The 23,588-nt window shown below is 40.1% G+C and overlaps 1 protein-coding gene across 1 annotated transcript in view; it reads left to right on the plus strand.

Annotated features, from left to right (window-relative positions):
* Nucleotides 1-226: 226 nt before the first annotated feature.
* LOC117077742 (chromosome-associated kinesin KIF4A-like) overlaps nt 227-23,588 on the plus strand; it is a 36,817-nt gene continuing 13,455 nt past the window's right edge. The window contains 11 exon segments of the mRNA XM_033201388.1: nt 227-259; nt 2,189-2,220; nt 2,222-2,300; nt 10,638-10,793; nt 10,916-11,016; nt 17,457-17,586; nt 19,093-19,263; nt 19,935-20,040; nt 21,017-21,096; nt 21,447-21,542; nt 22,076-22,270. Coding sequence (XP_033057279.1) covers nt 227-259; nt 2,189-2,220; nt 2,222-2,300; nt 10,638-10,793; nt 10,916-11,016; nt 17,457-17,586; nt 19,093-19,263; nt 19,935-20,040; nt 21,017-21,096; nt 21,447-21,542; nt 22,076-22,270 — 1,179 coding nt within the window.

Below are 23,588 nucleotides of genomic sequence, written 5' to 3' on the forward strand. Positions count from 1 at the left end.
TATTTTTAGTAGAGACAGGGTTTTGCCATGTTGGCCAGGCTAGTCTTGAACTCCCGGCCTCAGGTGATCCACACGCCTCAGCCTCTCAAAGTGCTGGGATTACAGGCATGAGCCACCATGCCCAGCTGAGAATCTATTTCATGTATAAGAAAATGAAAAGACAATGAAATTTGTAAGGTAGGAAAAGAATTAGGATGGTATGGGAAAGTTATTGGTAGTGCTAACGATGCTGGGAGAGAAGCCAAAGAAGATGGTGACTGTAAAAAGACCATTGAATTTAACAAGTAGGAATTCCAGGACAATTGGTAGGAACTACTTACAAGGGATTATGGAGTGAGCAATAATGACAATTGGAAGCACTAAACATAGACCTCTCTTTCAAGAAATCTGGTGCTAAGAAGACTGTTGACTTTTCTCTTTTCACTGGACTAGCTTAGTCCTCTGGCTGTGTTTCTTTCATTATCTTGACTTCTCATTTCAACACACATCTTATTTTATTAGAATTGTGTTGCATGTTGTTTGTATTCTCTGGTAATCTCCGTAAGAGTAGTAACCATGTCATGTTTATCTCTGTATCATAGACACCTAGCCCAGTGCCTAGTATGTAGTTGATGGCACAGTAAATATTATATTGTTGAATGAAATGAATTGTTCTAGTATGCTGGCAAAGACATGGCAAAAATGGCTGACCGTTCTATCCAGATTCAATAGGAACAAGTGAAGCCAGAAGGAGCTTAATGGATTATTAGAAGAGGGAAAGGACCAAGAAATCAAAGCAGTTAAATATTGTGTGCTCAGCTGAAGCAGGTGATATCCCATAGTATTTCTTGGTATTCTTTATCTTGAATCTCTGGGAAGAAAGAGCACATTCAGTAATAACCTGTTTTTATTTTTATTTTAGATTCGGGGGTACAGGAGCAGGTCTGTTACAAGGGCATATTGCGTGATGCTGAGCTTTGGGCTTCTACTGATCCCATCACCCAGATAGTACCCAATAGGAAGTTTTTCAGCTCTTGCCCCCCTTTCTCCATCCCTCCCTCCTTTTAGAGCCCCCAATGTCTATTGTTTCCATCTTTATGTCTGTGTTACCCAGGTTAACCTTGTTTTGTTCAAAAATGAAAAACCTCTTTTTTTTTAGCTGCAAGTTACTTTAATTTTATAGGTGGTTGGCTATGTGATAGGCTTTCTCTTTTTTGCCAGCCACCCGGGTTTTATAATGGATGGACAGGTAGGGTTGATGGGAAAAGAATACTGGTCTATTTATCAGGAGACCTGAATCCCACCTCTGTCAGTAACTACCTATGTGGAAAGGACTGTTCACTAGATGATCTTTAAGCTTCCTTCCAGACCTCACATTCTAGGATATTATTTCTAGTAGTTGACTTATGACTGAGACTCAAGAATTTGGCCACAGAGCAATAAGCCAAAGGGAAAAACTACTTCCCCTCTACACACAAACATGGTTTCTAGAACTACGAGTTTTTGACTCAAGGAGATGGAGGCAGCTCACTGTATTGTAGTTAACCTTACAAATCAAGGATGTCTTGAGAGACGCCTTAGTTATAGTATAAGGTTTTATTTTAGCTAGCTGAACAGCAATTCATATCTGACTTTTTTCTTGTCAGGACCGTAAGAGGCAATATGAGCTGCTGAAACTTGAAAGAAACTTCCAGAAACAATCCAATGTGCTCAGACGTAAAACGGAGGAGTAAGAAAATTCAGTCTGCTAGGTCAAGTATATTGTCATCTTCAGGCTAAATACTTGCAAAGTAATATCCTTTAAACGAGCAAGTGTCCTGAGAAACCAGGGATGCCAGTCTTCACAAGCAATTCCTAAATCTTGATCGCTGTTTATATGCCATGACCTGTGAGCAGATAAAAACGTGATGAAAAATGGTACTGTTCAAATAAGGATTTTTTCCTAATTGGACTTGAGCCTTTCCTGAAAAAACAAGTGAGTTGATATGTGACTTTCTAGACACCTAGTCTGCAGAACTTCCTTGATGTGTATTCCTCCCCTAGCACCAAACCAGTAGCTGTTCATTATGTCCATGGAGATTTATAAACCTGGTTCCTATAGAACTCAAACCCATGTAATTTTTATCTTACTAATGTGCTAGAAATGGGATTTTTTTTTTTTTTTTTTTTTTAACCTTTCATTCAACATTACTATGCCAATTTTATTTAGGCAGCAGCTGCCAACAAGCGTCTCAAGGATGCCTCCAAAACAACGGGAGGTTGCAGATAAGCGGAAAGAGACTCAGAGCCGTGGAATGGAAGGCACTGCAGCTCGAGTGAAGGTATGAGCAACTTGAACTGCCATTTCTCTTGTGGACGCTGGGAACAGGAGAAAAGGAGAAATAGCTTTTTGTTTTCTTTTTTTTAGAAGAAACACTGAAATCTAAAGTTCTACTTGAAAGCCTTATTTCCTAAAGATAGCAATGTCTTTGAACTGTTGTTGAAGACCAGGAGTATAGAACTCTTTCTATCCTTGCCCCTGTTGAGGTTCAGTTACTTTTTTAAACAGCTTCATTGAAATAGAATTGACATATTTAAACTGTACATATTTAAAGTTCACAATTTGGCCAGGCATGGTGGCTCACACCTATGATCCCAGCACATTGGGAGGCCGAGGTGGGCAGATCACCTGCAGTCAGGAGTTTGAGACCAGCCTGACCAACATGGTGAAACCTCATCTCTACTAAAAATACAAAAATTAGCTGGCTGTGGTGACAGGTGCCTGTATAATCAGCTACTTGGGAGGCTGGGAGGGAGGAGACTCCTTTGAACCCAGAAGGCGGACGTGCAGTAAGCCAGATTGCACCATTGCACTCCAAACTCGGTGACAGAGTGAAACTGTCTCAAAAAGAAAAAAAAAGTATGCAGTTTGATGAGTTTGGACACACGTATACACCCATGAAATCATCACCACAGTCAAGATAATGACAGTGTGCTTCATTGCCTAAACTTTCTTTGTATCCCTCTGTAATCTCTCCTTCTCCTCCCTGGTCTACCCCTCTACTCCCCATTTCATATATATTTCTTTATATCCCCACAATGGTTCCAGGCAACCATTAATCTGCTTTCTGTCACTATGGATTTGTTTTCATCTGGAATCATACAGTATGTATTTTTTTCTGGTTTTTATTCAGCACAATTATTTTGAGATTCATCCATGTGGTTGCATATATCAGATATAACTTCTTTCTTTTTTATTGCTGAGTGGCATCCTATTCATTGTACGGCTATACCATAATTTGTTTTTATATTCACCTGTTGATGGACACTTGGGTGTTTCCAGTTTTTGGCTCTTACAAATATTGCACTGAACATTTGCGCACAAGTCTGTGTGGATTTTTTTTATTTCTTTTGAGTAGATAGCTAGGAGTAAAATGGCTTTCTTGTATGGTTGGTGTATGTTTTAACTTTTAAGGCTGCCAAACTGTTTTCCAAAGCAGTTGTACCATTTTACATTCCTGCTAGCAACGTATAAGGGTTCTAGTTGCTACAAATTCTTACCAATACTTAGTATGGTCAGTCTTTTGAATTTTAGCTATTCTGTGTGTGTGGGTAGTGGAACCTCATTGTCATTCTAATTTTCATTTCTGTAATGACTAATGATGTTGGACATCCTTTCATGTGCTTATTTGCGATATGTATGTTTTCTTTCGTGAAATATCTATTCAAATCTGTCCCCATTTTTAAATTGGGTTGTTTATCTTTTTCTTATTATTGAATTAAAATTCTTTATATATTCTAAATATATTTAACAGAGGACTTCTGTGTTTTACAAATATTTTCTCCCTGGCTGTGGCTTGCCCTTTTCAATTTGTAACAGTGTCTTTTGAAGAGCAAACCTTTATTATGTTAATGCCATCCAATTTATTGATTTTTTTTCTTTTATACTTAAACAGTTTTCATATCTTACTTAAAAAATCTTGGCTGGGTGTAGTGGCTTACGCCTATAATCTCAGCACTTTGGGAGGCTGAGGCAGGAGAATTGCTTGAGGCCAGGAGTTCAAGACCAGCCTGGGGAACAAAGTGAGATCCTGTCTCTACAAAACAAAAATTTTAAAAATTAACCAGACATGGTGGCCCACACCTTTAGTCCCAGCTACGGGGAGACTGAGGTGGGAAGATCACTTGAGATTGGGAGGTCAAGGCTACAGTGAGCCATGATCGCACCACTACACTCCAGCCTGGGTGACAGAGAAAGATCCTGTCTCAAAAAAAATTTTAAACAGAAATATTTGGCTGGCTGGGTGCAGTGGCTCATGCCTGTAATCCCAGCACTTTGGGAGACCAAGGCAGGTGGATTACGTGAGGTCAGGAGTTCAAGACCAGCCTGGCCAACATGACAAAACCCTGTCTCTACTAAAAGTAAAAAAATTAGCCGGGCCCGGTGGCATGCACCTGTAGTCCCAGATACTCGGGAGGCTGAGGTGGAAGAATTGCTTGAACCGGGGAGGCGGAGGTTGCAGTGAGCTGAGATCGCGCCACTGCACTCCACTTGGGTGATAGAGCGAGGCTTCGTCTCAAAAAGAAAAGGAAATATTTGTCAAACCCATGGTCACTAAGATTCCCCTAAGTTTTCTTCTAGGAAGTTGTATATTTTAAGCTTTACGTTTAGGTCTGTGATTCATTTTGACTGGACACCTTTGTCAAAATCAAATATCTATACATCTATTTCAGATTGTTTCATTGATCTATATGTCTATTTTTACGCCAATACCAAAAAGCTTAAAAATATACAACTTCTAGAAGAAAACTTAGGGGAATCTTAGTGACCATGGGTTTTGACAAATATTTCCTTTTTTTTTTGAGACGAAGCCTCGCTCTGTCACCCAGGGAGAATGCAGTGGCGCGATCTCAGCTCACTGCAACCTCTGCCTCCCCGGTTCAAGCTGTTACTTTTTAAGAAATCATGAAATGAGGCAGTGTAAGTCCTCCAAAGTTGTTGTTCTTTGTTAAAATTGTTTGGGAAAACTAGATCCTTTGCATTTCCATATACATTTTAGAATTATCTTGTCAATTTCTACAAAACAGCTTGCTCGGAGTTGGATTAAGATTGCACAGAATTTATAAATCAATTTGAGGAGAATCAACATGTTAAGAATATTTAGATACATGAATGCAGTACATCTCTTTATTTAGGTTTTTAATTTCTCTCAGCAACATTTTAGTTTTTAGTGTACAAGTGTTGTACATCTTTTGTCAAACATATCCCTGAGTATTTCATATTTTATGATATTGAAAATGGCATTTTATTTCCATTTCCAATTGTTTAGATTCTTGTTAGTTCTCAAAGCTTTTTCGTAGAATTCTTAAGATTTTTACCTAGACAATTGTGTCATCTGCAAATATGGACAATTTTATTTCTTCTTTTCTGTTCTGTGCTTTTTTATTTTTTAACATTTGTCTTGCCTTATTGCACTTGCTAGAACCTCCAGTACAATATTGAATAGACTAGGTAAGAGGCTACAAACTTGCTTTGTTCCCAATCTTGGGCAGAAAGCATTCAGTTTTTCACCATAAGTATGATAATAGCTATAGATTTTTTGGTATATGTCTTTTATCAGGTTGAGAAGTTCCTTTTTTTTTTTTTTTTTTTTTTAAGCTTGCAAAAGTTTTTATTACGAATTGATGTTGGGTTTTTCGGCAGCTTTTTTTTCTGTTTCTGTTGAGATGATCTGACAGTTGATTGGTCAGTTTTTATTCTGTTATATGGCAAATGACATGGATTTTTCCCTAATTTATTCTGTCAAGGCATAATTGAAATACAATAAAATTTACCCTTTTGTTGTACAGTTCTATGTGTTTTGACAACATGTACAGTTGTGTGACCACTACAACAATCAAGATACAGAATAGTTCCCTTATCCCCAGAAACTCCCCTGTCTCTTACAGCCAATTCCTCTCACACCCCTGGTCCTTGACAAACACTGATCTGTACTCTGTCATTATTGTATTCCCTTTCCATCAGTGTCATAGAAATAGAAACATATAGTATGACTTCCTTCACTTAGCATAATGCATTTGAGATTAATTTGTGTTGTTTGTGTATCTGTAGTTGCATGTTTTTGTTGTTGTTAAGTAGTATTTCATTGTATGGATATAGCACAGTTTGTTTATCCATTCACCTGTTGAAGGATATCTTAGGGTTTTTTTTTTCCTTAGGTTTTGGCAATTACGAATAAAGCTACTGTTAAAAACACATACACGTTTCTATGTAAACTAATTATTTCACTTGGGTAAATACCTAAGAGCGGGACTGCTGGGTCATATGATAAGTGTACGCTTAACTTTGTAAGAAAATGCCAAATTGTTTATCCAGTTAGTTAGTTGTTTATTGCTGGTATATAGAAATACAATTTATTTTTGTATATTAACTTTTATCTCATGCCTTTATTATTCTAGCCTTTTTATAGGTTTTTAGGATTTTCTGTGTAGACTATCATGCTGTCTGTAAATACAATTTTATTTCTTCCTTTCTAATCTGTATGTCTATCATTTCTCCTACTTGCCCTATTGCATTGGTGAGAACCTTCAGGATGACGATGAATAGGAGTGGTGAGAATAGACATCCTTCTGTTCTTCCTGATCTTAGGGGGAAAGCATTCTGTCTTTCACCATTAAGTTTGTTAACTGTAGTTAATTTTTTTGAAATACTTTTTGGCTCTAGTTAGTTGATTTGGTGAATTATTTTGACTGATGTTCAAATATGGAACCAATCTTGCATTTCTTTTTTTTTTCTTTCCAACTTTTACTTTAGGTTCAAGGATTACATGTGCAGGTTTGTTACATGGGTAAATTGCATGTTGCAAGTTTCATGTACAGATAATTTTGTCACACAGATAATCAGCATGATACCCAATAGGTAGTTTCTCAGTCCTCACCCTCCTCCCACCCTTCACCCTCAAGTAGGCCCCGTGTCTATTGTTCCCTTCCTCCTATCCATGTGTACTCAGTGTTTAGCTCCCACTTAGAAGTGAGAACATGTGGTATTTGATTTTCTGTTCCTGCATTAATTCTCTGAGGATAATAGCCTCCAGCTGCATTCATGTTACTACAAAGGATGTGATTTTGTTCTTTTTTATGGCTGTGTAATATTCCATTCCAACCTTGCATTTCTTGGATAAACTCTATTTAATTGTGATATATCATCCTTTTTATGTATTCTTAAATTCAGTAATACGTTAAAAAAATCTTGTTTAAATTTTTGTATCTGTGTTCATGAGGGATACTGATGTTTGGTTTTTTGTAACACCTTGGTCTGTTTCTGGTATCAAGGTAATGCTGGCCTCAGAATGAGCTGGGAAGTAGTCGTTTCTCTTCAAATGTCTGGAAGATTTCGTGTAGAATTAATATTGTTTCTTTCTTAAAAATTTGGTAGAATTTACCAGGAAAGCCATTTGTGACTAGAGAGATTTATGTTTCTTGCTTAGTTTTGCTTTTTGGGGAGAGGGATGTTAACTAAAATAAAGTTTTAAAAATAGATAAAGGATTGTTCAAAGTCTCCTTGAGTAAGCTTTGGTAGTTTGTGTGTTTCAGAGAACTTCTGTTTCATTTTAGTTGTCAAATGTATTGGCATAAAGTTGTTCATCATATTCCTTTATGGTTCTAATATCTATAAAATCTCAGCCAGGTACGATTGCTTATGCCTATAATACTGGCACTTAGAGAGGCTGAGATGGGAGGATCACTTGAGCCCAGGAATTCGAGACCAGCCTGGGCAACATAGCAAGAACCCATCTCTGTTTTTTAAAATAAAAATTTTAAAAATATGTAATGATGTCAACTATCTCATTCCTGTTTGTATGCTTTCTCATTTTTCTCAATCAGTCCAGCTGGAGGTTTGTCATTCTTATAATGGGTAAAATGATAATTTTTATGTTGTATATATTTTACCACAATAAAAATTTCAAAACAACTCCCAACTCATTATTTCTACTCTGATCTTATTATTATTATAACTATTATTATTATTATTTTTGATACAGAGTCTCACTCTGTCACCCAGGCTGGAGTGCAGTGGCGTGATACCAGCTCACTGAAGCTCCGCCTCCCAGATCTTATTTTTTTTTTTTACTTCTGCATACTTTGGATTTATTTTGGTCATCTTTTTTTACTTAAGAAGAACTAAGGTCATTGATTTATTTCTTTTCTAATATAGGCATTCCGTGCCATAAGTTTCCCCTTAAGTACTCCTTTAATAATATCCCACAAGTTTTCATAATGTTATGTTTTCATTTTCATTCAATTCAAAATACATTCTAATTTTCTTATTGATTTTTTTTCTTTGACCCGTGGGTTATTTAGAAGTGTTATTTAGTTTCCAAATGTTTGTGAATTTTTCCAAATGTCTTTTTGTTATTGATTTCCAATTTAATTCTAATATGGTCAGAGAACATACTTCATATGACTTGAATCCTTTTGAACTTATTGAGACTTATTTTATGGTCCAGAGTATGATCAATCTTAGTAAATGTTCTATGTGTACTTGAGAAGAATGGGTATTCTGCTGTTGTTGGATGGAGTGTCTATAAATGTCAATCATGTTGATTTAATTGATTGTGCTGTTAATGTCTATTGTATCCTTGCTGATTTTCTGCATACTCGTCTTATCAATTATTGGGAAACAGGTATTGAAATCTCCAAATATAATTATGGAGTTTTTCCTTGGAGTTCTACATTTAGAATTAATTGACCCCTGTATTATTATGAAATGGACTTCTTTATTCTTGGTAATATTCTTTGTTCTAATATCTATTTTGTATGATATTACTGTAGCCCCTCCAACTTTCTTTTATTAATGTTAGCATGTTCTTTTTTTTTTTGTCATGGTGTATTTAATGTTAACCTATTTGTGACTTCATTTTTAAGGTGTGTTTTTTTTTTCTTTTCTTTTTCTTTTTCTTTTCTTTCTTTTCTTTTTCTTTTTTTTTTTTAGACAAGGTCTTGCTCTGTTGCCCAGGCTGGAGTGCAGTAGCACAATCACGGCTCACTGTAGCCTTAACCTCTTGGGCTCAAATGATTCTACTACTTCATCCTCCCAAGTAGCTCAGACTACAGGCACATGGCACTGTGCCTGGCTAATTTTTGTATTTTTTGTAGAGATGGGGTTTCACCATGTTGCTCAAGCTGGTCTCAAATTCCTGGGGTCAAATGATCTACCTGTCTCAGTATCCCAAAGTGCTGGGATTACAGGTGTGAGCCACCACACCCAGCCAAGGTGTGGTTCTTATAGGCAGCATATATTTGGGTCTAGCTTTTTTTTTTTTCCATAGACAGGATCTCACTCTGTTACCCAGGCTGGAGTGCAGTGGCATGATCATAGTTCACTGTAACCTCAAATGCCTGGACTCAAGTGATTCTCCCATCTCAGTCTCCTGAATAGCTGAGACTACAGGTGTATACCACCATACCTGGCTAATTTTTCTACTTTTTGTAGAGACCGGGTCTCACTATGTTGCTCAGGCTGGTCTTGAACTATGGGCCTCAAGTGATCCTCCCAAAGTGCTGGGACTACAGGTGTGAGCCACTGTGCCCAGCCATGTCTAGCTTTTTAAATCCAATCTGAAAATCTCTACAACTTAATTGGGGTGTTTAGACCATTTACATTTAATGCGATTATTGATACAGGTAGGTTTGAGCTATCATCTTGCTGTTTGTTACTTGTACATGATTTTGTTTCATGTATTTTGGTGCTTTGTTATTAGGGATGTAAACATTAAGGATTATATTCTTTGAACAATCGGCTCCTTTATCATGAATCCTTTTTATCCCTAGTTTTATTTTTTGATAGGAATTCTACTTCATCTGATTCTAATATGATCACTCCAGCTTTCTTTTGATTACTGTTAGCATGGTATACTTTCATTAAAAGCAGAAATATTCTCAAGGATAGTTACTGTTTTAAAAAGTGAATTTTGGCTGGGCATGGTGGCTCACACCAGTAATCCCAGCACTTTGGGAGGTCAAGGTGGGTGGATCACTTGAGGCAAGCAGTTCAAGACCAGCCTGGCCAACATGGTGAAACCCCATCTGTACTAAAAATACAAAAATTAGCCAGGCGTGGTGGCACGTGCCTGTAATCCCAGCTACCTGGGTGGCTGAGGCATGAGAACTGCTTAAACCCGGGAGGCAGAGGTTGCAGTGAGCTGAGATCACAACACTGCACTCCAGCCTGGGCGACAGAGCGACACCCTGTCTAAATAAATAAATAAAAAGTGAATGTCCTGAATTTTGTTTCCTTTTTTAAAAATCCCATTCATCTACTTTAAAAATTAAAAATGGATATTTATTTATTAAATAGAATAGATCATAAAATATTCAATTTTTTATTATGTTAAGGGCAAAGGAAAAAATGGAGAAAATAAAGAACAGGGCACATAGAAATACTAGGAATCTGGAGCAAGATTTTCTGGAGAAAGTCTCTTTCTTGTGACCTTTTGGCATGTTACTGTTAAAGGCTCTTTGAGAGGTACTGACATTTTTGGTAAGTGTAGGTATGAATGGATATCACACTTGTAGTTACTTGGGCTCTGGTTCAAATTAAGTTAAGTCTGGAGCTGAATCTAGCTCATGAGCCAGTGATTCCTCATCCCTAACCCAGACATCACTGATTTCTCTTCCAGAATTGGCTTGGAAACGAAATTGAGGTTATGGTCAGTACTGAGGAAGCCAAACGCCATCTGAATGACCTCCTTGAAGATAGAAAGATCCTGGCTCAAGATGTGGCTCAACTCAAAGAAAAAAAGGAATCTGGGGAGAATCCACCTCCTAAACTCCGGGTAAGTACCCTTATGAGAAAATGTTGCCAGTAATCAGACTCTACATTCCCCAGAAATCCTCATAGCTTTGGAGGATTACTTTCCTTTTCGTATTTCACCCTTGTTCCCACTATTATTTACAGAGGCGTACATTCTCCCTTACTGAAGTGCGTGGTCAAGTTTCGGAGTCAGAAGATTCTATTACAAAGCAGATTGAAAGCCTAGAGACTGAAATGGAATTCAGGTAACAGGGACTATCTCTAAGCCATTATAAAAATTTATGCCTGGAATCAAAGATAGAACCTATTAATCCAGTGATTCAAAAGCCTTGTGATGGTGGAAAAACGCGAGAAAATAACAATTTTTTTTAAACCAAACACTGTACTAGGTATCTTAGATACATTTTCTTATTCAATACCTTTGATGCCTTATGAGGTAAGTGTCATTCTTCTCATTTTAGAGATCTAAAATTAACTTGGTCATATGGAAGTGAGTTATCAGAACTTATTAACATTAGTGTCACTAAAGTTGGTATACAGCCCCCTCGCTGCTAAATTTGACTGGCTTTTTAATAAATAAACTGGTTAATTGGTTAATTTTTAAAAGGAAATTCAGCGATCTTAAGAAATTTGCCAAAGGTAATTACTGGCTAACAAACAACAGAGCTGGGATTCAAAACACACTCTAATTCCAAAGCCCATGCTTTTTACAATACAGCACAATTTTTCTCTTTATTATTTTTTTAACTGATAACTAGAGTCAGGCACCATAATTTTTGATGCAGTGGTGTCTCTAAGATGTAGAACCAATAACAGAATTTTAGAGGAACCAAAGAAATGATAATAGAAGAGCAACAACACAGAAGGTGAATTTTAGAGATCATCAAGAAAATAGCTATAACATGTAAGTAAAGTTGTCATGAGCATTAAATGAAATTAGTAAAGTACATAACAGTACTTAGCATATTAGAAGTGCTCAATGGGCCAGGTGCGGTGGCTCATGCCTGTGATCCCAGCACTTTGGGAGGCCAAGGCAGGTGGATTGCCTGAGGCCAGGAGTTCAAGACCAGCCTGGCCAACATGGTGAAACCCCGTCTCTACTAAAAATACAAAAAAAATTAGCTGGGCATGGTGGCGGACACCTGTAATCCCAGCTGCTCGGGAGGCTGAGGCAGGAGAATCGCTTGAACCCAGGAGGCAGAGGTTGCAGTGAGCCGAGATTGTGCCATTGCACTCCAGCCTGGGCGATAGAGCAAGATTCTGTCTCAAAAAAATAAAAAAATGGCCGGGCACCGTGGCTCACGCCTGTAATCCCAGCATTGGGAGGCCGAGGCATGCAGATGATGAGGTCAGGAGATCGAGACCATCCTGGCTAACACAGTGAAACCCCATCTCTACTAAAAATACAAAAAATTAGCCGGGCATGGTAGCACGCACCTGTAGTCCCAGCTACTCATGAGGCTGAGGCAGGAGAATCTCTTGAACCTGGGAGGCGGAGGTTGTGGTGAGCCGTGATCGTGCCACTGCACTCCTGGGCAACAGATTCCGTGTCAAAAATGAAAGACAGACGGAAAGAAAGAAAAGAAAGGAAAGGAAGGAAAAAGAAAGAGAAAAGAAAGAAAAGAGAAGGAATAGAAGGGCTCAGTGAAGGCTGCACTTTCTCAGGAACTCTTCAGGCTGTGTTCCCTGTGCCATGGTCACTCGTATTGGCTCTAAAAGTAAAAAGAAAAGAAGTGATCAATGAATGTTCTTTTGTCCCTCATCTCCTGGCCCTACACCAGAAATTATGCTACACAGCCTCTTCTAATCATGATTATTTTAAGCAGTTTATGAAATCTAGAAGGAACAGAACCTTGACAGAGATTTTATCGTGTTTTAGGATAATAGATTTTTATTGTCCAGAAGACCGTGGGATCATTTAATCTGGTTTTAGTAATACATACTAACTTTATCTTGGGATACATCTATAAATCACTCAACCTTTGAGTTCCTGCTTTGTGCTACACTGGATGCAGTTGGGATATACAGAAAAAACAGATGACTTTGCCCTTGCTCTCAGGTGGAAATAGTATCATTACTCACAGTGGTGTCCTGGAATCATTTGTTAAAATTTCAAGAATGGTAGGCCGGGCGCGGTGGCTCAAGCCTGTAATCCCAGCACTTTGGGAGGCCGAGACAGGCGGATCACGAGGTCAGATCGAGACCATCCTGGCTAACACTGTGAAACCCTGTCTCTACTAAAAAATACAAAAAACTAGCCGGGCGAGGTGGCGGGCGCCTGTAGTCCCAGCTACTCGGGAGGCTGAGGCAGGAGAATGGCGTAAACCCAGGAGGCGGAGCTTGCAGTGAGCTGAGATCCGGCCACCGCACTCCAGCCCGGGCGACAGAGCGAGACTCCGTCTCAAAAAAAAAAAAAAAAAAAAAAAATTTCAAGAATGTTGTAAACCGTTGTTAGTTTACAATTGATTACGGTGAGAATATTTACACCACAGAAACTGACAAAAGTTACAAATCAGGGCTGGGGTTTTTGTTTGTTTTTGTTTTATGTTTGTTTGTTTTGAGACAGTCTCACTCTGTTGCCCAGGCTGGAGCGCAGTGGCACGATCTTGGCTCACTGCAGCCTCTGCCTCCCGGGTTCAGGTGATTCTCATGCCTCAGCCTCCCAAGTAGCTGGAATTACAGGCATGTGGCACCATGCCTGGCTAATTTTTGTATTTTTAGTAGAGACAGCGTTTCACCATGTTGGCCAGGGTGGTCTCGAACTCCTGGCCTCAAGTGATCGGCCTGCCTCGGCCTCCCAAAGTTCCAGGATTACAGGCATGAGCCATTGTGCCCAGCCAAGGGCTGGTTTTGTAAGTGCTAGTTGTTAAAAATTTACCTGCATACCATATGCATAAGGTGCCAAGTAGAAGGAATTAGAAGTGAGTTTAGTTAGGAGAAATTTTTTAGAACTGATGAGACTTAAACTAAATTTTGGAATAGATAAGGGACATGAATTGTCAGAGAAGACAGGAAAGGGCCAATGATAGGTGACAAGTCTGAAGTATTGTGCCCCACCTCTTCCAGAAGCCTTCCCTGACTTTTTAATCGCTCACTAATCTTCCTTCCTCTCTAAACTCTTTCAGAACTTATGATACTCAATTATGACATACTGCTGACATGTTATCTTTGTGTTTATTGTTTTATGTTTATTAATTTTGTCATTCTAAAGACAGACTGTAAGCTTGTTGAAGGAAAGGACTCTACATTAGACCAGGGTTGTCAAAGTGTGGTCCGCAGATTCCTGGGGAGCTCCAAGGCCCTTTCAGGGAGTCCAAGTGATCAAAACTATTTTCATAATAATATTAAGGCCTTATTTGCCTTTTTTGATACATTGGCATTTGTACTGAAAATGCAAACGCCATAGTGGGCTAAAGTGCTGACATCCTGGGCTGAATGAAAGCAGTGGCACCAACCTGAACTAGTAGTTATTGTATGCTTCACCACTACATACTCTCAGGTTTTAAAAAACCAGGCCAGTCTTAATTAAGAGTGGTGTTGCGAAAGCAGTGAAAGTTGTTCATTTTACTAAATCTGGACCCTAGAGTTCATGTCTGTGTTACAGCCTGTGTGATGAAACAGGGAGAACACAGAAAGCACTTCTGCTGCATGCTGAATATGGTCGTCTCAAGAAAAGCACTGTGTGCAATTGTTTGAGGTGTGAGCTCAATAGGCCTCTTTTTTCATGGGACATCATTTTTACTTCAATGAACAACTGACAGACAAACTGTGGTTATTAAGACTTGGTTACTTGGCAGACATTTTCTCAAAAAGAACAGAGCGAGCCGTTGCTTTAAGGAAAACAGCTGACAGTGTTACCTAAGACAAAATGTGAGCTTTCAAACAAAATTTGGATTTGGAAAACTTGTATCTGCCACTGTGAACTTGACAGTTTTTCATAACTTTTCTGATAAGACCAGTAGTGATATTAACAAGTGTGATTTTTAAAAATATATATTATAGAATGAAATGTGTTAACATTTGGAAGATCTGCATGACTCTGGACTAATATTGTCCAAATGGCATTTTATAGAATCATGTATTGGTAAATGAGCCATTCAGATTGCAAGATAGATTGATGAATTTTAATATGAGAGATACAGAAAGGTTTATTAATAAGTTTCAGAATCAACATTGCAACTAACTCTTAAGGAGGTACCGCTTGTTGAGTTTTAGTGTAGTCTCAAAGAAGACTATTTGCAGTTATCTGAAAAGGCTATTAAAATACTCCTTTTCCCATCTTGCATATTCATGTGAAGCCAGATTGTCTTCATTTACATCAACTAGAACAACATGTCACAAAAGATTGCATACAGAGTAAGACATAAGAATCCAGCTGTCTTCAACTAAGCCAGACATTATAGAGATTTGCAAAAATGTAAAATAATCCCTTTTCTTACTATTTATTATCTCAGAAAATGCTACTTTTCAGAAAATATGTAATGTATAATAGGTTTATGTTTTTGTTTTTGTTTTTTATGTTTTTTGACAGAGTCTTGCTCTGTCACCCAGGCAGAGTGCAATGACGCGATCTCGGCTCACTGCAACCTCCACCTCTTGGGTTCAAGCGATTCTCCTGCCTCAGCCTCCCAAGTAGCTGGAATTACAGGCGCCCACCACCATGCCCAGCTAATTTTTTGTATTTTAGTAGACAGGGTTTCGCCATGTTGGCCAGGCTGGTCTCGAACTCCTGACCTCAGGGAATCCACCTGCCTCAGCCTCCCAAAGTGCTGGGATTACAGGAGTGAGCCACCATGCCCGGCCAATAGGTTATGATTTTTTTTTTTTTTTTTTTTTTTTTTTTTTTTAAGACGGAGTCTTGCTCTGTCACCAGCTGAAGTGCAGTGGCACAATCTCAGCTCACTGCAACCTCCAACTTGCTGGTTCAAGCAATTCTCCTGTCTCAGACTCCCAAGTAGCTGGAATTACAGGCATGCGCCACCACCCCCAGCTAATTTTTGTGTTTGTAGTAGAGACAGGGTTTCACCATGTTGGCCAGGATGGTCTCGATCTCCTGACCTCATGATCTGCCCGCCTGGGCCTCCGAAGTGCTGGGATTGCAGGCATGAAGTACCTGGCCCGGCATAAGTTATGATTTTTTTTTTTTTTTTTTTTCCTGAGACGGAGTCTCGCTCTGTCACCCAGGCTGGAGTGCAGTGGCCGGATCTCAGCTCACTGCAAGCTCCGCCTCCCGGGTTCACGCCATTCTCCTGCCTCAGCCTCCCGAGTAGCTGGGACTACAGGCGCCCGCCACCTCGCCCGGCTAGTTTTTTGTATTTTTTAGTAGAGACGGGGTTTCACCGTGTTAGCCAGGATGAGTCTCGATCTCCTGACCTCGTGATCCGCCCGTCTCGGCCTCCCAAAGTGCTGGGATTACAGGCTTGAGCCACCGCGCCCGGCCAAGTTTATGATTTTTAAGTGAATTAATAATTGTTTTTTTGAGATGGAGTCTTGCTCTGTCTCCCAGGCTGGAGTGCAATGGCACGATCTCAGCTCACTGCAACCTCCACCCCCTGGGTTCAAGTGATTTTCCTGCCTCAGCCTCCCAAGTAGCTAGGATTACAGGCACCCACCACCATGCCCGGCTAATTTTTGTATTTTTAGTAGAGCCGGGGGCTTCACCAGGTTGGCCAGGCTGGTCTCGAACTCTTGACCTCAGGTGATCCCCCCACCTCAGCCTCCCACAGTGCTGGGATTACAGGCGTGAGCCACTGCACCCAGCTAAAATTTTTTTCAGTTGTACTTTCTAATACTATAAATCTCTATGGGTATAACACATGTGAACAGAATGTCCTAGATGACTTCAATAATTTTTAAGAGTGTAAGGGGTCCTGAGACCCCAAAATTTGAGAACTACAGTCTTAGATTATTTTCGTACCCATCTTCCTTATAGTACCAAACTATCACTGCATATGAAGCACATGCTGGTATGCTCTTTCTCACTAGACACAGAAGAAATTTGAGAAGAAAGCTATTAGTGAAACTGAAATACTGTGGAGACTTTGGTCTAGGACATACTTGATCAGAAAGTACCCGGAAGCTATAACCAGGGTCAAAATATCTAGTCTTCTTAGAAACTTCTCGGTCTTGTGGCAGGCACATCAAGATAACCTCTCACAATGCCAGCCCTGGGTATCATTTTGGTACTCGATTGTAGTAAAGAGCATATCTACCTGTTTGTTCTTTTGAGATTTTTCCTTCAGGTCTCCAACCTGAATCTTATCCTTGCATGGGTGGACCACCATGTCACAGTCTGAGCTTATATGGCCCCAAGACAAACTAACATATTTTACTCAATCCATTACAACAAAAGCCTTACTGTGATAATTCTTTCCAAGTCCCACTTTATGACCCATTTATTTCAACCAGTATTTAATAGAATAAAACCACTTAGATAGTCTCTTAGAGTCCTTTGTCTTATAAGTACCGCGCGCTAACCGATTGCGCCACTGGAGCCACTAGAGTCCTTTGTTACAGGATTTGTGATACTGTGTAAAATCCTAACCAGATGATTCAAACATTATTAAATGATATTTACCTGATAGCTCCATCCATAAAATTATTTGATGTTTCTCCTTAGAGCTCTTCCCCCTTTCCTTGATGTTCAGGCTACTTGCAGTAAGGCTCACTGTTTCTTTCCCTGAAGGAGTGCTCAGATTGCTGACCTACAGCAGAAGCTGCTGGATGCGGAAAGTGAAGACAGGCCAAAACAACGCTGGGAGAATATTGCCACCATTCTGGAAGCCAAGTGTGCCCTGAAATACTTGATTGGAGAGGTAAACATCACTCTAACCAGCAGTTAGGGGGCTGGCTGTGTAGATTGAAATGAGATGTTAGCCTTGAAATATTGTCATAGTGTTATTGTCACTTTTCATGGTAGAAACCCCAATAACACTAACATTAGAGAGTTTAGTAGATAAAGGTTGGTGTAAGCAAGTTCAGGCCAGTCACTTACAAAAATATAATATGACTCACAAATTGATGCCCGTCGTGACTGGCCTATAGCAAGTGCTGAATGCATGTTAGCTGTTGTTATTAGGAAAGACCAAAATGCCATAGTGGGTCACTGGCTAAACATCAACTGTTATACTGTACTACTTTTTAAAACCCCTATGGCCGGGCGCGGTGGCTCAAGCCTGTAATCCCAGCACTTTGGGAGGCCGAGACGGGCGGATCACGAGGTCAGGAGATCGAGACTCATCCTGGCTAACACAGTGAAACCCCGTCTCTACTAAAAAATACAAAAAACTAGCCAGGCGAGGTGGCCGGCACCTGTAGTCCCAGCTACTCGTGAGGCTGAGGCAGGAGAATGGCGTGAACCCGGGAGGCGGAGCTTGCAGTGAGCCGAGATCCGCCACCACACTCCAGCCTGGGCGACAGAGCGAGACTCCGTCTCAAAAAAAAAACAAAAAACAAAAAACAAAAAACAAACAAAAAAAAAACCCCTATGAGATGTATATTCAAAAATTTAAGATCCAGTCTAGAAAAGGGAAAACCTAAGCATCTTTTGACATATAAAGATTCATTTTAAGGAAAAGCCATCTTTGCTGACCTTAAAATGATATGTCACCTTACATTGTCACCAGAGGAATGAAAATTGATTGCCTCTGGTGATTGAAGCATTTTCACTCAAGACAAGCATACAAACTCCAAACCTACAAGTTTAAACAATGCTACCCTTTATACATTTTTGTGTTAGCTTAGCAGATTTGTTCTACTAAGGAAATCTTGATCAGTCTTGTGAACACTGATACTTATGATGTTCACCATCTGGGCTAGTAGTGAATGTAAAACTAGGCCAGTGTAGGATATCATGTAGCCTGAAGAGCCAGATCTGCAATCTCAGTCTACGAGTTCTAACATGTGAATATAGACATTCTGAAATGGGACATAATTGGCCATAAGGGTGTGTCCTGTGTATTTCGCTTAAAAATTAAGGAAGAACTTCTTAAATATCAGAATTTGTAATTGTCAGATACTGTTCGGGTTAGGTTTACTCTTACCTTGAGGCAGAGCAAAAAATAAAATGGCCTTAGCAGTGGCTTCTAGCCCCAATATACATGTCTCAGCAGAAATGTGGACTCTTGGCCTGGGAATAGAACAATAGTATATATACTATTCAATGTTGGAATCCATGTGACATGAAAAAATAAGAATAGACTTGGACGTGGAGGAATCTTTCTCAGACCCTTTCAAGAAAGCTGACATTATCCTGCCTATTGAAAGGGGGAAAGAAAGGTGGTCATTCTTCAAATAAACTGATCTTCTTTTATTCCTTCCAGCTGGTCTCCTCCAAAATACAGGTCAGCAAACTTGAAAGCAGCCTGAAACAGAGCAAGACCAGCTGTGCTGACATGCAGAAGATGCTGTTTGAGGAACGAAATCATTTTGCTGAGATAGAGACAGAGTTACAAGCTGAGCTGGTCAGAATGGAGCAACAGCACCAAGAGAAGGTAAACTCTAGCAAGCCAAGAGATACACTGTGAAACTATCATGGCCTTGTATTGTTAGTTTTTTTTTAAAAAGTGGGGATATAAAATTTCTTTCAAAATCTATGTGGCCTTTTCTAAATTTTGCAAAGAAGAAGAAACCTGAAGCAGAGATGTGACTTGTCTAACTTTATATATACCAGTGACAATGGCTCTTAGTTTCCAACTTAAATATGAATATTAACATGCTGAGAAACAGGCCCAGTGTCGTGGCTCATGCCTGTAATCCCAGCACTTTGGGAGGCCAATGCAGGCAGATTGCTTGAGTCCAGGAGAGTGAAACCCCATCTCTACAATATAATACAGAAAATTAGCTGAGTGTGATGGTGTGCGCCTCTGATCCCAGCTACTCATAAGGCTGAAGTGGGAGAATCGCTTGAACCCATGAGGCAGATGTTGCTGTGAGCCATGATCGTGCCACTGCACTCCAGCCTGGGCAACAGAAAGGAAAAAAAAAAACTACGCTGAGAAATATCCATGCTGTACTCACTACTTCATGCCATGAGAGCAAATGAGAACAGTTTACTTCTAAATCACAAGGGAGCAGTCACCTGGATCACTGCTTGAACTAAGTCAAAATTTCTTTTTCCCTTTGGTACCTTTGTTACTACCCATTGGGTCGTGTCTTTCTGTAGGTGCTGTACCTTCTCAGCCAGCTGCAGCAAAGCCAAATGGCAGAGAAGCAGTTAGAGGAATCAGTCAGCGAAAAGGAACAGCAGCTGCTGAGCACACTGAAGTGTCAGTATGATCAAGAGGGAAAGGTGTCCAGAGATGAGTTTCACAGTACTGACTGAGAATCTTGTCTCATTTAGACCCTTGTACTGGCAGCAGATAGTTAATTACCTACTGGAAAAAAGATTTATAATGGTAGCCTCTACTGCCTTTAGGCCCTATTTGATCAGGTTAGGGGTACTTAGAGTGTAGCCACATATAGGAATAACCTCATTTTTGGTACCAAAATGGCAGCACATACTCCATACCAGACTCTGAGGCCTTGTGGTTCTTGGCGTCAACCCTGAGCTCTAAAGAGTTGAGGAAATGAAATCATCTAGTAGTTACTTAGAATCCTAGGGACATCAAATCTGACATATTTGTAAAATGCCTGGGGTCTGAATATCTTCCAGAGGCTAGGAACACCACACCCTTTAGTAGCATGTTGTAGCACTATTTTAGTCTAACTTAGAATCTTTTTCCTGAACCACCAGTCTGTAGGGTTTCCTTGGCACTTCCATCTAAGACACAAGCAAACTAGTTAAGGTTGTATGCATGGATCTGGTTGTCTTAGGTGCCAGGTAGTTCAGTCAGGCTTATTAAAGTGGCAAGTAAACTGCCTGGTCTGTGTTAAGAAGGGTAAAGAGAAGCATCTATAGACTTCAAGAAAATAGAGCTAAGTTTCTGCGGGTTTCTTAATCAGCATCCCAATGTGAATAAGGGATATGAAGCTAAGGAGTGGAAAAGAATAAGGAAGGCTTGTCAGGCAGAGTCCGTGGTTCCTATGAGTGTGGTCAGAGCTGCTGGGGAGCATTGGAATAGAAGTGGCATTCAGGTCACCTAGGAACTGGGAATCAGACATTTTTCTGGGTGCCAATGCCTGCTGTGCAAAAACCATCTGCTGCCAGCAACTTGGCAGCAGTATGTTTTCATCTATGTGAGTTGTTTGGTAACCCACATGTAGTGCCCAAAATAACCCCACATTATCACTGCACTATCTGGAAATAGGATGAAGAACTTGAGAAGATGCGAGAAGTGTGTGAGCAAAATCAGCAGCTTCTCCGAGAGAATGAAATCATCAAGCAGGTAATAGTTTCCCACCCACTTGATAAGCCCTAAGAGACCCTGTTGCTACTGAGGCCAGCTCTTTGGACCAATCCCCATTGTGGTGACTTGGCTCTATTTCATGAGGTCTATATTAGTTTCCATGTGACCTGTGCATTTCAAAGTGGAATAAACATAAGTTTTTAAATTTGCCATTTTCTGAATCTAATATTGTTGATATTGGAAAGTGGGAGTCAACGTACTCTACTATAATCCTGCCTCACTTTACTATGGTTTAACATTGAGCTAGCCTAGGTCTGGTATCTGTTTTAGTCATGAACACTCCCAGAAGCTGCCCTGCATTATATACTTTGTCTCTTCTTTTCAAATAGAAACTGACCCTCCTCCAGGTAGCCAGCAGACAGAAACATCTTCCTAAGGATACCCTTCTATCTCCAGACTCTTCTTTTGAATATGTCCCACCTAAGGTAAAATGATCAGTGCCTGTGATACCTTTGCACAGCGTAGGTTTGGGGTAAGTGTGCTAAAATTGCCCTTTATAAGAGGTTGACAGTTAAAATTCCCAAATTCTAGTATCTCACATTTCTTTGGAGTCCCAGATAAAACTACAGTTCAATCCTAAGGAAAGTAGGCACTCTCACTCCTCAGAAAGCTGACTTTGGGCCACGGACAGGCATTATTTAACACAGCTGAGGAGGAGGAACAGGAGAAAAGAGCAATAATGTTCAGCTGTCCATCCAAAGATACTTATCATATCATGAGTTTCCCTTTCCTCCCTCAGATTGGTCAGCCTCCAATTTCACTGCCTTCAAAGACTCTGCAAAGCCAAAGGCTAAAGCAGAATTTCTTCTGATTGGTAAAGCCAAGTGGAGTGAATTTGAGAGAGTCTGAAATCTTTGCTCTGAGAATATAGCTGGCAACAGTTACTGGGAAGATATGATGCATATGTAGTGTTTAATTTTTATTAAATAACTAAACTACTCCAAACCTTTTTTCTTAGCCAAAACCTTCTCGTGTTAAAGAAAAGTTCCTGGAGCAAAGCATGGACATCGAGGATCTAAAATATTGTTCAGAGCATTCTGTGAATGAGCATGAGGATGGTGATGGTGATGGTGATGGTGATGATGATGAGGGGGATGATGAGGAATGGAAGCCAACAAAATTAGTTAAGGTGTCCAGGAAGAACATCCAAGGGGTAGGAGCCAGCTCTTCAACTTTTTTTGTTTTGTTTTGTTGTTGTTGTTGTTTTTGCAGTCAGAGTCTCACTCTGTCACCCAGGCTGGAGTGCAGTGGTGCATTCTCAGCTCACTGCAACCTCCGCCTCCCAAGTTCAAGTGATTCTCGTGTCTCAGCCTCCTGAGTACCTGGGATCACAGACATGCGCCACCACACCCAGCTAATTTTGTATTTTTAGTAGAGACAGGGTTTCATCATGTTGGCCCGGCTGGTCTTGAACTCCTGGCCTCAAGCAATCTGTTTGCCTCGGTCTCTCAAATTGCTGGGATTACAGGTGTGAGCCACTGCGCCTGGCCTAGCTCTTCAACTTTGTCAGGGATTCTAATTCTTAGTATTCATTCACTGCCACTGGGATAGTTTTCTGAATCTAGGAATGTGTGGCCCCATACCCTTTAGCTACCATTTAGAGGCACTGACTCCACTAAAGGGGGGCTTGTTGGGCCATCTCTGTGTAGAACCTGGGGCTAGTATAGTGGGCTGCTTGAGTGCACAAGTTGGCTTTCTTCTTGTTTTCAGGTTCTTATCAATTTGAATAGGTAATATTCCATACCATTTCATTGAAGCTGATACCAAAATGATCAGAACAATTCTTCATATTTTTATAGCATTTTACAGTTTATAAACCATTCTCATATATATTACCACTTTTAATCACCACAAAAAATCCAGTGAAGGGCCAGGTGCAGTGGCTCACACCTGTAATCCCAGCACTTTGGGAGGCCAAGGCGGGCAGATCACCTGAGGTTGGGAGTTTGAGACCAGCCTGACTAACAGGAAGAAACCTTGCCTCTACTAAAAATACAAGATTAGCTGGGCGTGATGGCACATGCCTGTAGTCCCAGCTACTTGGGAGGCTGAGACAGAAGAATTGCTCGAACCCGGAGGTGGAGGTTCCGGTGAGCTGAGATCATGCCATTGCACTCCAGCCTGGGCAACAAGATTGAGACTCCGTCTCAAAAAAAAAAAAAAAAAAAAAAAAAATCCAGTGAGATATTCATTATTTGCATTTTCCAGAGGGACCCCTGACCCACAGGAGGGAAACAACCTTGCCCAAGGTCATAAAACTACGTGACAGTCAGGACTAGAAACCAAATATTCTGACTCCAAGTCCAGTTTGCTTCCCCCACATCATGGTTATGTCAGTAAAAACCTTAGACCAGAAGTTGAGTGGGTACTTTATCTTTGCCTAACAGAGTGATTTCACTCCCTAGACTAAGGAACAAAAGGAATTACAGAAAAAGCTAATAATTAAGATCAAACACATTAAGTTAAGGCTA

Source organism: Trachypithecus francoisi, unplaced genomic scaffold, assembly GCF_009764315.1.
Source record: "Trachypithecus francoisi isolate TF-2019V2 unplaced genomic scaffold, Tfra_2.0 Lachesis_group6, whole genome shotgun sequence".
In the NCBI taxonomy this organism is placed as follows: domain Eukaryota; kingdom Metazoa; phylum Chordata; class Mammalia; order Primates; family Cercopithecidae; genus Trachypithecus; species Trachypithecus francoisi.